At 38.5% G+C, this 15535-nt stretch overlaps 3 protein-coding genes across 4 annotated transcripts; all 3 read left to right on the forward strand.

Moving 5' to 3' along the window:
• The first annotated feature begins 1949 nt into the window (after window positions 1–1949).
• On the forward strand, window positions 1950–3337 carry LOC138889604 (uncharacterized). Its single transcript, XM_070172934.1, has 3 exons — window positions 1950–2101; window positions 2242–2523; window positions 2836–3337. Exons 1-3 carry the CDS (start codon window positions 1950–1952, stop codon window positions 3335–3337), a joined length of 936 nt encoding a protein of 311 aa, XP_070029035.1.
• A 2063-nt stretch (window positions 3338–5400) lies between these two features.
• LOC104215849 (protein COFACTOR ASSEMBLY OF COMPLEX C SUBUNIT B CCB4, chloroplastic) lies at window positions 5401–12217 on the forward strand. Of its 2 annotated transcripts, XM_009765772.2 has the most exons (9): window positions 5401–5579; window positions 5659–5831; window positions 7351–7450; window positions 7595–7668; window positions 8934–9118; window positions 9311–9381; window positions 10933–11016; window positions 11316–11465; window positions 11710–12217. In XM_009765772.2, exons 1-8 carry the CDS (start codon window positions 5454–5456, stop codon window positions 11370–11372), a joined length of 870 nt encoding a protein of 289 aa, XP_009764074.1. In that variant the 5' UTR covers window positions 5401–5453; the 3' UTR covers window positions 11373–11465; window positions 11710–12217. The 2 variants fall into 2 exon arrangements, with proteins under 2 accessions (XP_009764074.1, XP_009764076.1); XM_009765774.2 differs by lacking the exon at window positions 10933–11016 and having other exon boundaries at window positions 11710–11846.
• Window positions 12218–13607: 1390 nt separating this feature from the next.
• LOC138889605 (uncharacterized) lies at window positions 13608–14115 on the forward strand. The gene is made up of 2 exons (XM_070172935.1): window positions 13608–13823; window positions 13909–14115. Exons 1-2 carry the CDS (start codon window positions 13608–13610, stop codon window positions 14113–14115), a joined length of 423 nt encoding a protein of 140 aa, XP_070029036.1.
• Window positions 14116–15535: the final 1420 nt, after the last annotated feature.

A 15535-nucleotide genomic window follows, 5' to 3' on the forward strand; every position in this document is an offset into this window, starting at 1 on the left:
AAGTCATGAAAGAGCCAGCATGTTTAGCATATAAATAAGGTAAAACATGAATACTCAAGAATTGACATATAACTTAACAAAACAAAAACTAAGCAATGTTGGTTCAATGAGAAAGATACAGGTCTTTATATGAACAGTCAAGACGAACGCAAGCACATAGAATCAGTAAAAGGTTAAACTAAGAAGTTCAGTAGAAGCATATTAGGGCAAGAAGGTCACGAGAAATCACAAAAACCCAAAGCAAGAACACAGTCAGATGCACCGGTACAGAAACCAAACGAAGGACCCTAGAAAATTAGGGCTTTCAGTACAAACATGCTAAGGTTGTAGCGGACTTACAAAATCAGTCAAAATATACGAGAAGCAAAAGATTAAACACAAAAAATCATCAAACAATTCTTAAAAGAAAATCCGGAAACCCTAGCTTTAGGAAAAGATAAAAATCATACTATTTTTGTAAAGAATCTTAAGGTTGTTGTAAAACTCACATGAAACAAACCCAAATCATCTTGGATCTGTACAGATCTGAGAGGTTTAGAAAAGAAATTAGGGTTTCGAAGAGAACCATACAGAGATGAAGAATCATACTGAGAAACTTATAGATCGTAACTAATATAGGACAATCTTACTCGGAATCTCACTGAAGTGGCCTGAAATAGGCGAGAGAGGACCAATAGATGCAAGCCACTAGCCTTGGTCCCTTGAGGTCCTTGGAGATGGCAAGAACAACATGAGAGAGGCCATTGGAGGCCTAAGAGGTGGTGAGAGATCATCAGAGATGGCCATATATGAGTGACGACATTTAGGGTTTAGGTTGAGGGTGTTTGAGAGCAGAGAGGATTAGGTGACGGCGATATAAGGTGGAAAATAAATTAGGGTTTTGGGGTATAGGTTGGTTTAATTAAGGAAAGGGGAAACCTGGACCGTTGATCAAAATGATCAACGGCCAGGATTTTGTCGGGTATTGGGTTGGGCAGATGGGTATTGGGCCTGGGTAGATTTAGGTTTAAAAATTGGGCGAGTATTGGGGTTGGATTGGGGCTAAAATTGAAATAAAATTAGGCCACATTTTAAATAGCCATTTTAATACTATTTAATTTATAAGAAATAATAAATAATTTCTAAAAAATAATTTCATGTACTAAAATGGTTTAAAATAGTTATTTAACATTTTAAAAATATAAAAGATCATTTTATGCATCAACAATGTAATTATGCATTAATAGGGCTAGTATTGCAAATATATGCAAATTAGATTAAAAATGTAAATGCAATTATAAAAATGCACTAAAAATATTTAAACAATATTTTGGCATAAATATAGAATTTAGATGGCTAAATCACCAGAAAAATAATTTGAAGGATAATTATTGAAAATTTTATAAATAAAAAGGGAAGAAATAAATCAATTTGGAGCTTATAAAAATTGCATAAAAAATTATAAAAATGCTCATGCATGCTTATAACTGCATATATGCTATTTTGAAAGTATATATATGTATTAAAAAATATAAGGAAAAATTGGGTATCAACAAGAACGGAGTGGGCATTTTGGTGGATAGGAAGCTCAGAGAGTCGGTGGTAGAGGTTAGGCGAGTGAATGACAAATTGATAGCAATTAAGGTAGTAGTTGGAGGGAGCACTCTGAATGTCATTAGCACTTACACGCCGTAAACGGGCTTGGATGAGGAGGTTAAAAGGCGCTTTTGGGAGGCGATGGATGAGGTGGTGCGGGGTATCCCACCTACGTAGAAGCTATTCATAGGAGGGGATTTCAATGGTCATATTGGGTCGTCTGCTGGTGGCTATGGTGAGGTGCAAGGTGGTTTCAGCTTTGGTGATAGGAAGGGGGTGGTACCTTAGTGTTAGATTTCACTAGCGCTTTTGAGTTGGTAATCGTGAACTCTAAGTTTCCATAGAGGGAGGAACATTTGGTTACTTTCCGGAGTATGGTGGCTAAGACTCAGATTGACTGTCTCCTCTTCAAGAGGTGTGATAGGGGGTTGTGCGAGGATTGCAAGGTGATCCCAAGTGAGAACCTCACAACTCAATATAGGCTCCTGGTGATGGACGTGGGTATCTTGATGAAGAGGAAGAAGAGGTTTGTACGGGGTCAGTCGAGAATTAGGTAGGGAGCTTTGTCTAAGGATAATGCACGGGAGTTGGAGGGGCGATTGGCGACTATGGGTGCCTGGAAGAGTGGTGGGGATGCTAGCGTTATTCGAAAGGTTACTCTGGCAGGCACCGAGGCGATTGGTGGTGGAATGACGTGGTCCAAGGTAAAGTGAAATCCAAAAAAGTGGCTTACATTAAGTTAGTAGAGAGCACAGATGAGGATCAGAGGAGAGCAAACAGAGAAAGATATAAGGAGGCTAGGAAGGAGGCAAATTTAGCGGTCACAGAGGCTAAGACTGTTGCATTTGGTCAGTTGTATGAGGAGTTTGAGGGCAAAGGTGTGAACAAGAAGTTATTCCGGTTGGCCAAAGTAAGAGAGAAGAAGGCTTGCGACTTGGATCAAGTGAGGTGCATCAAATACGAGGACGGTCAAGTATTGATGGAAGAGGCCCACATTAGGCAAAGATAGAAGTCGTACTTTCATAAACTTCTGAATGAAGAGGGGGATAGAAACATTGTATTAGGGCAATTGGGGCACTCCGAAAGCCACCTCGACTTTAGGTATTATAGGCGCATTAAGGTTGAGGAGGTTGTGGGTGCGATGGGTAAGATAAGTCGGGGCAAAGCGACCGGACCAGACGAGATTCTAGTAGAGTTTTGGAGATATGCGGGTAAAGCAGGGTTGGAGTGGCTGACTAGGTTGTTTAATGTTATCTTCAGGACGAAGAGGATGCCTGATAAGTGGCGGTGGAGTACAATGGTTGCGGTGTACAAGAACAAATGTGATATGCATAATTGTAACAACTATAGGGGTATCAAGCTACTAAGTCATACCATGAAAGTTTGGGAGAGAGCGGTGGAAGGGAGGATAAGGATGGAGGTGTCTATATCAGAAAACCAGTTCGGGTTCATGCCGGGTCGTTCTACTACGGAAGCTATCCACCTTATCAGGAGGTTGGTGGAACAATACAGGGATAAAATGAGGGATTTGCATATGGTGTTTATTGACCTAGAGAAGGCATATGACAAGGTCCACATGGACTCCCTTTGGAGATGTCTGGAGGTGAAAGGTGGGTCGGTAGCTTACATTAGGGCAATAAAGGATATGTATGATGGAGCTATGACTCGGGTTAGGACTGCGGGAGGTGACTCAGAGCCTTTTTCGGTGGTTATGGGTTACACCAAGGATCTACGCTCAGCTCGTTCTTATTTGCCCTGGTGATGGATGCACTAACACACCATATCTAAGGAGAGGTGCCATGGTGTATGTTGTTCGCTGATGATATAGTTTTGATTGATGAGACACGAGGCGGCTTTAATGGGAGACTGGAGGTATGGAGGCAAACCCTGAAATCTAAAGGTTTCAAGTTGAGTAGGACTAAGACAGAATATATGGAATGTAAGTTCAGCAAAGTGACGGGGAAGAGGATGTGGAAGTCAGGCTTGACTCACAGGTCATCCTCAAGAGAGAAAGTTTTAAGTACTTAGGGTCAATAATCCAGAGAGATGGGGAGATAGACGGGGATGTTACACACCATATTGGGGTGGGGTGGATGAAATGGAGGTTAGTTTCTGGAGTCTTGTGTGACAAGAATATGCCATCGAAACTCAAAGGTAAGTTCTATAGAGCGGTGGTTAGACCGACCATGTTGTATGGGGTTGAGTGTTGGCCAGTCAAGAAGTCACATATCCAGAAGATGAAAGTTACAGAAATGAGGATATTGAGGTGGATGTGTGGGCACACTAGGCTGGATAAAATTAGAAATGAAGATATTCGGGAGAGGGTGAGTGTGGCTCCGGTGGACGACAAGATGCGGGAAGCGCAGCTTAGATGGTTCAGACACGTCTAGAGGAGAATCCTAGATGCCCCGGTTAGGAGGTGTGAGCGGTTGGCTTTGGCAGGTACGAGAAGAGGTAGAGGGTGACCTAAAAAGTATTGGGTCGAGGTGATCAGACAGGACATGGCGCGGCTCCAGATTTTCGAGGACATAGCTCTAGATATAAAGGTGTAGAGGTCGAGCATTAGGGTTGTAGGTTAAGGGGTAGTCGAGATTAGGGTTATAGGTTAAGGATGGTAGGTTAAGGGGTAGTCGGGCGATCGATTTAGGTTGTGTTTCAGACTTTTGTATAATTTTTGTGGTACTACTTTTCTATCTATTTGATGTCATGATATTATTTTTTCGGGTTTTGTTGTCACAGATATATTGTCTCAGAGCCGAGGGTCTCCCGGAAACAGGCTCTCTACCTCCTCCGGGGTAGGGGTAAGGTCTGCGTACATTTTACCCTCCCCAGACCCCACTGAGTGGGATTTTACTGGGTTGTTGTTGTTGTTGCAGTTATAAAAAAGATTCTCAACCGGAAAATACCCCAAAAACATAGCAATCTTCAGAGAAATTATATAATACATCTGAATAGATAAATTATATTAATTAAAAAAACATATGAATACATTTATAGAATATAGCGAGACAATGAATACAATGAAATACATAGAAGACAATTGGATATATTGAAATTCAATTTAAAAAAAGATAATGAAATACAGCGAGATATGAAATACAAATTCGCAAGCTGATCCTTAGGAATTGTTGTTCATTGGATTCTAGAAGAACTATTTTGTAAGGCCTACTAAACATAAGGTTTCAGTCAAGCGAGAGCTCAGACAGGTATGACGAAAAATGTTTTCTTAATTTTTCTAGATAGGCAAAAAGGACTCCTATAGAATGGCTCACTCAGTGAAAAATATTTCATGCTTGGCAAGAGTTATCAAGCATCAGTAGGGGATTATACAAAACGGTCTAAGTGGGAGTTTCATCTTTCAGACGTAGACAAACTAATATATCTTGTATGAATTTAAAACTGATCAAATCACGGGCTTGGTGTTGCATATTCCGGCGGAGTAGAAGATATCGGGAAGTAGAGAGAGAGAATAGATATGGGGTAGGGGATTGGAGAAATTTGAGGGGATATAAGAGAGAAAAATAATACCTTATTTATTTTATGGTTTAAGGGTAGGAGGTGACCATAAATAGATATTTGGGTATAAAAAATCAAAATATAGTTATAAAATATAATTTTTTATAAGGATATTTATTTAAAATAAATAAAATATCAACCTTTGCTATAGGAGGTAACTAATTTAACAGAATATTATAAGTGGCCACCTAATTAGGACTAGCCCAGTCTTCTCCACACCCAAAAGCCCATTCTTAGGCCCATTATTCTAACAATGCCTTCACTCCTTTTTTTTTTTTTTTTTTTATTTATTGTGATTGGAAGCTAGACATTATCCGTTTTAGGAACATTGGAATCAGACAGAAAAACGAACCTGTTGTTCAATGGAAGCGGGAAATCTCCTTGGTTTCATTCCCTTAAACCAACCGCCACAACGACTTTGTGTACATTCCCGTCGCCTCTCCTCTTTCCTTTCCTTTGTTACTGTTAAGGCTTCTATTAGTTCCCAGGTAATCTCAATTCCACATTCATTGTCTTTGTGCTTATTGGTTATTTGCTCATTTGGAAAATTCGTGACGAGAAATGAAGGGAGGAAGTGGGTATAGAGGGCCGAAGCCACGGAGGGAATGGATAGCAGATTGGGTATCCAAAAATGATGATTTTGTTCGGAGCTTGCCGATATACGTTGGTGGATTGTCTTTATTGGCTGTTCTTTTCAATCGCACGGTCTCTGGTATTGCTCCCGTCTCAAATGCTAGCAGGTTAACTACTACTACTTCCTCCTTTTCAATTTCTATGGCTATTTTGACTAAGCACATGAGGTTTCTCTGGCTATAAAAATAATCATTATGCATAAAATGGAAGTATAAAGTTAAATCATTCCAAATATAGATATGTGACCTTCTTTTTAGAAGGACTAACAAGGAAAATGGAGTGGTGGGAGACAGGGAGTATCGGTTGCCAATTATTTTTCTTCCTTTCTATGGCTGGGCAGGGTTGTTTATCAAATGAATGTGTTGCTCTTAGAAGCTTACCACAAAGAAATGTAAAATTTGAAAGAGACAAGAGAGAATTTAGGGCTGCAATTGATGTCCTGGAATATTACCTCTTAATGAGTAGCTTTGAATTTTGTCGAGTAATTTGACAATGTTGGTATTAGAACGAGTTTAATTTTTACGCACTTACATTATCAGGCTACTTAAAAACCGACTTGTAACTAGTAATTTCAGAAAAAGAAGGTAATTCTGGTAGATTTTCGAAACTATCTGTTTGCATAAGTTAAATCCTTGGTAATGTGAGGATTTCAGCTAAAGCTTGGTTTAAAAGGAAAAGAAGAAGAGAAAAACACACACACACACACACACGCACATACACACACACACGCACACACACACACACATCATTTGGTATATACTTATGGATCATCTTAAGAGGAAAAGGAAAATTGTACTAAAGTATGAAACGAGATTGCATCGGACATAATGTAGAAGAATTGATGCAGTTGTTTTGCTTTGTAAGACTACACCTATTTAATGAATCCTCTATCACCATGAACTTTTGGCTGAACGCAATAGAGACATCTCTTAATAGGTGAAGCCTTTGTTGTATTTCAGAAACAAAAAAGCTGAGGTCTTCTCCTTTTGGAAATAGTTAGTGAAGTTTCTTAATAGCCCAATCATTACATCTTGAAATGATTTTAGTAGACTCTGATAATTGGAAGAGAATGCTGTACCAGTAAAATCTATGAGATATGAAAAGCAATTGTAAGGCTTTTGAAGGGGCATGGCCCTCTTCATATTAAGCTGGGTGTATGTGCTCTAATCATTAAGCCATTACAAAGTTTGTTCACTAATTCACTTACTCATTGTTAGAGACATAGTCTGAACATAGTCCCACATTGGTTAAATATGGGTTCCCAATTCGTTTATGGATATCTTGACATTTTCCCTTTAAAATCCACGTTTGAGATCAAATGAGTCAAACATGTGGGAAGAAGTTAAAGCTCTAGATGGATAGAAATCCCATATTTGTTAAATAAGTGTTTCCATATCAGTTTATAATGATCTTATTACTCCACCTATTACCCTTACATATTGAGTTGGATGCATAAGTTTTTTCACAATCATATGTAGCTGAGACAGTATGTTTCTTTTAGAAGCAGCACTTTTCTTCTTACACAGAACACATTGGAAACAGTTTTTAGCTTCCTGTTTCTCCTGTAATTTAGTTTTCTACATATTCTTGGACCACTATTTAACTATTTACTTTCAACTTGCACAGTTCTCAATCCAGAGCAGATTTATTAACACTTGGCTTGGCTGTCACCAACATCTTAAATGGTCTTGTTTGGCTTTCAATTCGACCAAAAACCATATCTGTGGTGAGGACTGTATACGCATACATACACACATGAGGACATGTACTTTGTGTCCCGCTATCTCTGCTCAGCTCATTGCTTAGTTTTCCTCCTGTTGTTACACCATTAGAGTAACTGATCAACTTATGCCTTTTGATTCTTTTCCAGGTAAATCCTAATGGTGTGGAGTGCCAAAGAGTAGCGTCCAACCTACCAGATTTTGTTACTTCTGAGCTGCTCTGGTACTGTATCTATGAGTACTTGCTTATTTTTGTGCTTGGAGATCACGTAAAGTATTAAGAACTTGATCTGTTTGTGCTATATCTACATGTTGCATAATCTATGTAATGAGTTTAAGTTGCACTCAAGAAGTGAATCTGATCGTTTTTTCCTTTGTGAAGAAAAAATCAGACTGAAGGTCACATATCTGTGACAGTTACGCTGCATGATACTTTTTATCAAATCAGTAGAGAGGAGACTAGGTCATTGAACAATAAATATTCACCGTTTATGTCTTTCGAATTATTTTGAAAAGTTCTTTTTTTGTTGACAAGAGTGGGTTGATTTTGTGGAAGGGACCATCCACCTAACCATGAGGCTGGGGGCTTAAGTCAACAAGGGGCGAGAAAGTGGCAAAAGCCGCTATTGGCCTCTGCGGATAAGGGATTTGTGCAGAGGCGGATCCAGAATTTTGAGTTTATGGGTTCTGAATCTTAAAAAGGCAGCTCATTGGGTTTTGGATAAATTATTTATGCATATTAAGTAGATTTCTTAACAACAAATACAGGTTTTGACCAAAGCTACTGGTTTCAGCTAAACCTGTAACTAGAAATCTAGCTCCAGCAATTTAACATAATGTTTTTCTTAATGAGTGGGAAAGCGCATGATTTGATTCTTTGAAATATATTTGGTTGTATAAAGGAAAAGTGACATCATTCTAAATAGTGAATAATGTGTGAATTCTGCATTCACTAGCGCAAAGTTCTATAGCACTGATATAATAGACAACTTGTCCTGAAAGAGAATGTGTTGCTAAGTCCTTGAACATGCTCTTCCAGTATGCAAATGATATATAACCAAGAAAGCACAATTTAGCGTACTTTTATACATTTCCTGATGTTCTTTTAGATGAGAAAACCTGTAATCTCCGTGGAAGAGACTTGTTGATGATAATTTGTTGTGTTTGGCCATCACTTCACTTGCAAATTGTGAAGTCATTATTTGCAAGTTGAAGTTTGGCCATCAATATTTGCAAATACCTAATTTCAGTAATTGAAATACTCTGAAATATTGAAAAATTCTTTGAGGAGTATTTTAAGTGAAGTAATGGTTTCCGCTCACAAAAATTCAACTTCTTTTACCAGCATAATTCATACACGAACGCAATTTCAACTCTCAGATTCTCTTTTTCAACTTCAACTTCAAATACTCTCTTTTCTCAACTTTAACGAAATATTGTCCAAATGCCTCTTGAAGTGTTACTCTTTCTTTTTTGTCTAATTCACAGGGCTTGGGATTCTCTATCAGCTGTCACGTGCTGCAGATCTCTGGTCATTGTTTATGATGGGAAATGCATCCTTCAAATTGGGTTTGCTGCTGCATCCTCCTCTAATGGAAGCGATGCAGTAGCTGTGGACACCAATAAGATGATAGAAGGATCGCTTTACCAAGGAGTTTTAAAATCAGCGTCGCGTGAGTGATATCACTTGAACTTCTCATTTCTTCTAGCTTTCGAGATATAGTTGTATCTTCTCATTCCTAAAACAAGTGGGTGAAAGAGTTATGAGCCCGAGAGCAGGTTTTGAAAGATCAAGACATTATATAAATTTCCAAGCATCCGTTAAGAAGTTAGTTTAACATGAGCTTGACTGTCTGTATCTTCAGAGAGCTACTTGGCCAACTTATCTCTTTATCCGGGGAAGTCGCAGCTACCATTTCTTCCTTCAAATACACAGGTACTATTAACTCCTGTACTCCCCCACCCCTCCCCCCCCCCCCTCCTGTGGCACAAAAGGCCAAATACATATGCAGCCCCTTTAACTTGTCCTCTTTTTTCATTTAGGCACTTGAACTATTTCTGGTTCCTATTGGACACTTGAAACTCAAAATTAAATGTATCTATTAAACACAATGTTTACATGGCAAAGTGAGTGAGCTACTCTATGCGTGAGCGCGTGAGGGATTCTTTCTAAAGGAAAAATTATCCTTCTTATCTTCCTCCTCTCTCTCTACCTTCGCCTCCGTCTTCCACGACCATTCACCACCCTAATCTGTAACAACACAGACCCAGTCCTTTCGCAACTAAACAATCCATCATATTATTCAAAGAAATGGTTTTTGTCAAGAACAGAAGTAGCAGACATGAAAATTTAACTGAGCAAAAATGAGGCCACTAATATTAGCCATATCAAAAAGCAAAGGAGCACCGCATTTATCCACTTGGTTAAGAACTACAACCACAAGTAATCAATTTAGGCATAGAATCCAACGTCTTCTATTCCAACCTATCTTAATCAAATATACCCAGTTGAAGTATCCAATTTATAAGTCAAACTCTCAAAGCAAATAGAAGTATCAGATATTTCTATCCCAGCAGATGTATAATACCCATGTGTTTAATGCCCTTCAGATAGTAAATTCAAACCCATAACTCTATCATGTGTGTTTAACATTGTTGTATACACAGAGAAATTTGCAAGGAAACTTAAATAGGACTTAAAATTTACAGCCCGTTTCGTGGTAAAGGAAGAAGAATAGGGGATGGCTGAAAATTTGCTGGGAGAGAGGGCTTGCCATTTCCCGGTTGTCATCCTTTTCCCTTCTCTTATCTTCTCGCATCAGTTATGGTTACATCTGTCTTCTCCATTATCTCATTGTTCAGATTAGATGGCAAACTGGAACTTGGTTCTTCCCAAAGGTGAGGCAATCTGCAAAATCAAAGTCAAAATATATTTGGGGAGGGGCACTGTGCGTGGTGCAAGAAGAAAGAGGTGACGGAAGAGTGGGCGGGTAGGGATTAGTAAAAAAGGCATGTAAAAGAAAAGCTTTTAAAATTCCACGTGTCCAATAATAATTTGTTTATCTTGCCATGTCATACGCGTTTGACAACACGCGCAGGCCTTTTACAATAGATTGATAAAGAAAGTGTTTGATAGATCAATTCTTGAATAGTTCAGGTGTTCAATAGGAACAAGAAGTAGTTTAAGTGTCTAAATGGAAAAAAGGAACAAGTTAAAGGGGCTGCATATGTATTTGGCCGGCACAAAACTTTGTCTCATTTCACCTAAGTCCACGACATCAAATGTACTAAAGATGTGCAGATACCCCTATAGTAGCCAAATGAGCATTTCTTTTGCTCTTCAAAAAATTCTTGCATCATTCAAAGTCTCTGCCAAATGTATATACCTATATGATCTCTGTTATCATACATCCTTCATATTCATTATATTTTTTTCGGAGGTTCAATCTTCACCTGAAGGTTACTGATAACCATAATACTTTATTAGGCAGTAATCCTGCAACCTCTAGCTGACAAAGGAATTGCCATAATTGGTGGTGACACAATCAGAGGATTCACATCTTCTGACCAAGTATGTATCACAATTCATGTTGTGCTTGTACACTTAATTGTATTGCCTAGCCTTTGATTTTGGAAAGCGGTAGAACACAGATGGTTTTCTTTATGGCGTATGTCATCATACTTACCTAAAATGACTTTTGGTAGCTTTAAGTATGTTACTCTACCATGGTTGTTCAGTTGTGGTTTGAACTTTAGTTGTTCTCTCTAAATACTTATTCAAATGTCATAAAATTCACACTTCATATTGGTATCCCCTTTTGTCATCTTTCAAATGCACCCTAGTCTCATGCTTTTCTCCATCATTGACAGGCATGGATCACATTGATCGGAGAGAAGTTAGATGCCACACTGACAAAAGTTATTTGACATTCCTACTAGCAGTGCAAGATATATGTTTCAAGACATTTAAATGCAGCATCTAAGTTCAAGCATTTGCCTATAATCATGTCTTATTTCAAGGTGATTTTCCTTCCTTTAGTTTATGTGACATGGGTGGCACGTTAATTCTCGAGAACACCAGTATGTGTCCCCTGATTCTTTTCTTTGGACTTGCCTCTCCAAACAAAGGAACTGCAGTTTCTGCTAGTTATTATTTTCCGCCCAACTGCAATATTAGAAGTTTTCCCTGGATCTTTTAGACAACTGTTGATTTCTGATTGTGCAATATAATACTCCATTTATTAATTCATTTCAATGTTTGCAGGCACAAAGAGTGGCAATTTATTTCCATGATGGTTTGCTTTGAAATGACTTCCCTCGTGAGCTTAAGCTCTGCGGTCTTGTTGGTTGGTGAAAGGATGAGATACTATAGGAGGTAACTTTTTCGTCTTTTCTGTGAGAAATGGTAGAAGATTATAACCCATAGAAAGCCATTTCAGAGTTGTATTCAGTGTCCTCCTGGACCTCCCTTCTACAAAGGCGTAGTTTTGTTATTGGCTGTCTTGCAAAAGCAGCTACTAAGAATCTGCAGTTAAAGGTCAAACTTCTGCTATGCTGAATCTAACTAGGCGTACTGATAAAAAGATGTCATCTCTTCATATGGTCGATGAATAAATGGAGCATTTTGTTGCTTATACAAAAGTTGAAGTTGCTTCCAATATGTAATGGAAATATTCTCACATCGAATCCTTAAGTGTACTCCTGTTCTAAGAACCATCAATTTTGATCATGAATTTTCGTCAAACTTCATTAGTTCATCTCATTGGCATTCATTTGAGTTGAATTTATGGCATGTTTAAAATACTCAAAGTGTAGATGTCCATTTTCTTTTTACTGTATTGTTAAGGATTCTCGTAATAGAGTTTTCCCATACATTCTGCAATTTATACAATTCAAAGTAACGAAAAACTTTTAGAAGTTACAAAAAGGGGTGAATATTCTACCTTCCCAACGATGCCAAAAGATTTCACCGACAAAATCATTGAATAAAAATATCATGTTACGCTAAAAATTATATATATATATATATATATATATATATATATATATATATATAACACTGTGTATAATTAATGTATAATCTATGTATACCGGCTAGAAAAAGTAAATGTTGAATCTTTCCGACCATTTGTGTAACAAAATTAACCCAAATAGCCGCCCACCTAATTTTATAAATTAAAAATACCCGGCGGATATATAATAATGTATAATTCATGTAAAATACATGTATGATTGTGTATAATCAATGTATAATCTATTCATATGGACTAGAAAAGTAAACACTGAATCTGGCCGTTTATTTGTGTATCAATCCCATTAGTAAAAGAAAGAAGAAACTTAACCTTTTGGTGATCATCTAGCCTGCAGGGGTAGTTATCCTTCATGATCCCGGTTGGGAAGCACGGCATGGTGGGCCGGGTGAATCCTTACCCCGCAAAAATCTTTACACGTCCTCTTCTACTTAACAATTTCTCTATTTTGTTAATTTTCATTCAGCTCGCCCCAGAATGTGTTGGTAAGAAAGAAGACCTTTCTATTAGGGCGGCAAACCAGTTGAATTCTTTCCTAAGTGGAAGTGATGAACGGAAGTTTCATTAGGTAGTCGCCAACTAATAAGTTTTTTCGAAACTTTCGTGCTCATTGGAAAAGTGAAACAAAGCAAGCTTGCCTGATGTGCTTATAGTTGGACCAAATGACTTGGTAGCCTCTACATTAATTTTTGTGTTATTGCGACATAGACACATTCCAAAGAGTTAAAAACATTGTATTAGTACAGATAGGCTCTTCACCTTCAAAACTCACTTTATAATCTTTGAAAAAAATATTTTAAATTTTTGGAGTGAATTCAGTTTACAAAACACTATGGTGAGATTATCCCAGACCGCGGATGGGTGTACCTCAACATGGTACTCAGGCCATGATCACTGCTCCAGTTGCCACTCCGCCTGCTGAGTCAACTAGAGGTGGGGATAGGGGTAGAGGACGTCCTAGAAAGGGGGAGGCCAGGCTCGTTGTTATGCTTTCCCTGGCAGGACCGAGGTAGTCGCATCAGATGTAGTCATTACAGGTATTGTTCCAGTCTATCATAAAGATGCATTAATTTTATTTGATTCGGGTTCTACTTATTCGCATGTGTCATCCTATTTTGCTTCACATTTGGATATGTCTCGTGATTCTCTGGATACCCATGTTTATGTGTTTACACCCATTGAAGATTCTATTGTGGTGAATCGTGTCTATCAGTCTTGTTTGGTCACTATTGGGGGCTATGAGACTAGGGTTGATCTCATGTTGCTTAATATGGTGGATTATGATGTGATCTTGTGCATGGATTGGTTATCTCTATACTATGGTATTCTTGATTGCCACGCTAAGAACGTGACGTTGGCTATGTCGGGGTTGCCGAGAGGACTGGAGAGGTTCTTTGGATCATGTACCTAGCAGAGTACTTTCTTTTCTGAAGGCTCAACGGATAGTTGAGAAGGTGTGTTTGGCGTACTTAGACTTTGTTAGAGATGTCGGTGCTGATACTCCTATAGTTGACTCAGTTTTCATAGTGAGAGATTTTCCAAATATATTTCCTACAGACCTGCCGGGAAAGCCACCCGATAGAGATATTGATTTTGGTATTGAGTTGGCACATTGCTTCATATTTGGATATGTCTCATGATTCTCTAGATACCCATGTTTATAATGGAGTGATTTCTTTAATATCAGCGATTGTCCACCTAATAACTTTATTTATGCTTGCGAAGCACTTTGAGCAGCTTTTCTTCTTTCACATTGGTCAAGCTGGATGAGATAATCACTGGCAACATTTTAGAGTTCCCCAAGTAAGCATAATGTAGGTGCACTTGAAGAGGCTTGAGCTCTAGCTTTGGAGCTTCTTCAATAGATGGTTTATGAGGGGTCAGAGTAACAGGTCTGTCTAACTCCTCAAATCTCCTAAGCCCGTGGATATATTTGCAAGACATGTTAAGTACTTGCTCAATTACTTCCATCATCTCATATTTTCTTTCTTCTTTATCCCCGTTCAGAACTCGCTCAAGAGGATCTATGGGGATCATATAAGGCAACAATGAAGTCACATCACTTTCCACCACATAAATCATGGATATCCCTTCATAATGGGCTGGCTATCTGAGTGTTTCACCCACTCTCATTATCATCTTTTCTTCACATACATCAATAATAGCTCGGCGCGTGGCTAAGAATGGACACCCCAAAATAAATGGGACTTCCTAATCAGGCTCATAGTCCAAGATAATGAAATCAATAGGGAATATGAAAGAACCTACTTGAGCTAACACATCTTCAATCACCCCTTCATGATGAGCAATGTAGCGATCAGCCAACTGTAAAATCGCTTTAGTTGGGCGCGGCTCACCCAACCCCAACTATTTGAAAACAGATAGCGGCATCAAATTGATGCTCACCCCAAGATCACACAAAGCTCACTTGACTACGTGCTTACCAATCGAGATTTGGATAGTGAAACTACCTGGATCCTTCAATTTATGAGGTAGCTTGCTTTGAATTCTTGAGCTACATTCTTCAGTTAGTGCCACAGTCTCGAACTCTGCCAACCTCATCTTATTTTCCATTATGTCTTTGATGTATTTGGCATATTTGGGCATTTCTTGCAAGATGTCTACCAACAGAATATTAATTTGTACATGTTTCGAAATATCAAGAAACTTTTTATAAGCAACATTATCCATCATTTTTTTCAATCTCTGAGGGAATGGCGGTGGTTTCCTCGCAACTAGTGGTTGGGGTTGCTTTGCCACTGCCTATTTAACTAGCTTCTCTGACTTCTCTTCTTTTTCTGATTCTGCTTCTATGGTGGCTGGTTTCTCATTAAAGATCACTTGCTTTCTATTTTTCAATGGGACTTCTTCTAACTATCTCCTATTCCTCAATGACACATCATTAATATATGCATTAGGATTAGCCTCAATGTCGCTTGGAAGAGCTCCAACTGGTCGAGTATTTTGGGCACTGGCAAGTTGCCCCATTTGTCGCTCCAAATTTCTTATCGCTACTGCTTGGCCCTGATGGTCAACCATCAATTTCTTTAGTATCTCCTC

This window comes from Nicotiana sylvestris, chromosome 4 (assembly GCF_000393655.2).
Source record: "Nicotiana sylvestris chromosome 4, ASM39365v2, whole genome shotgun sequence".
NCBI classification, from domain to species: Eukaryota; Viridiplantae; Streptophyta; class Magnoliopsida; order Solanales; family Solanaceae; genus Nicotiana; species Nicotiana sylvestris.

Coding starts and splice junctions, on each gene's coding strand:
- LOC138889604 (XM_070172934.1), top strand. CDS start 1,950: ATGGTGGCTAAGACTCAGATTGACTGTCTCCTCTTCAAGAGGTGTGAT. Junction 2,102..2,241: donor TTGATGAAGAGGAAGAAGAG/GTTTGTACGGGG, acceptor TTACTCTGGCAG/GCACCGAGGCGATTGGTGGT. Junction 2,524..2,835: donor TGCGACTTGGATCAAGTGAG/GTGCATCAAATA, acceptor TGTTATCTTCAG/GACGAAGAGGATGCCTGATA.
- LOC104215849 (XM_009765772.2), top strand. CDS start 5,454: ATGGAAGCGGGAAATCTCCTTGGTTTCATTCCCTTAAACCAACCGCCA. Junction 5,832..7,350: donor CCCGTCTCAAATGCTAGCAG/GTTAACTACTAC, acceptor CAACTTGCACAG/TTCTCAATCCAGAGCAGATT. Junction 7,669..8,933: donor GTTACTTCTGAGCTGCTCTG/GTACTGTATCTA, acceptor TCTAATTCACAG/GGCTTGGGATTCTCTATCAG.
- LOC138889605 (XM_070172935.1), top strand. CDS start 13,608: ATGTCTCGTGATTCTCTGGATACCCATGTTTATGTGTTTACACCCATT. Junction 13,824..13,908: donor TTGATTGCCACGCTAAGAAC/GTGACGTTGGCT, acceptor TCTTTTCTGAAG/GCTCAACGGATAGTTGAGAA.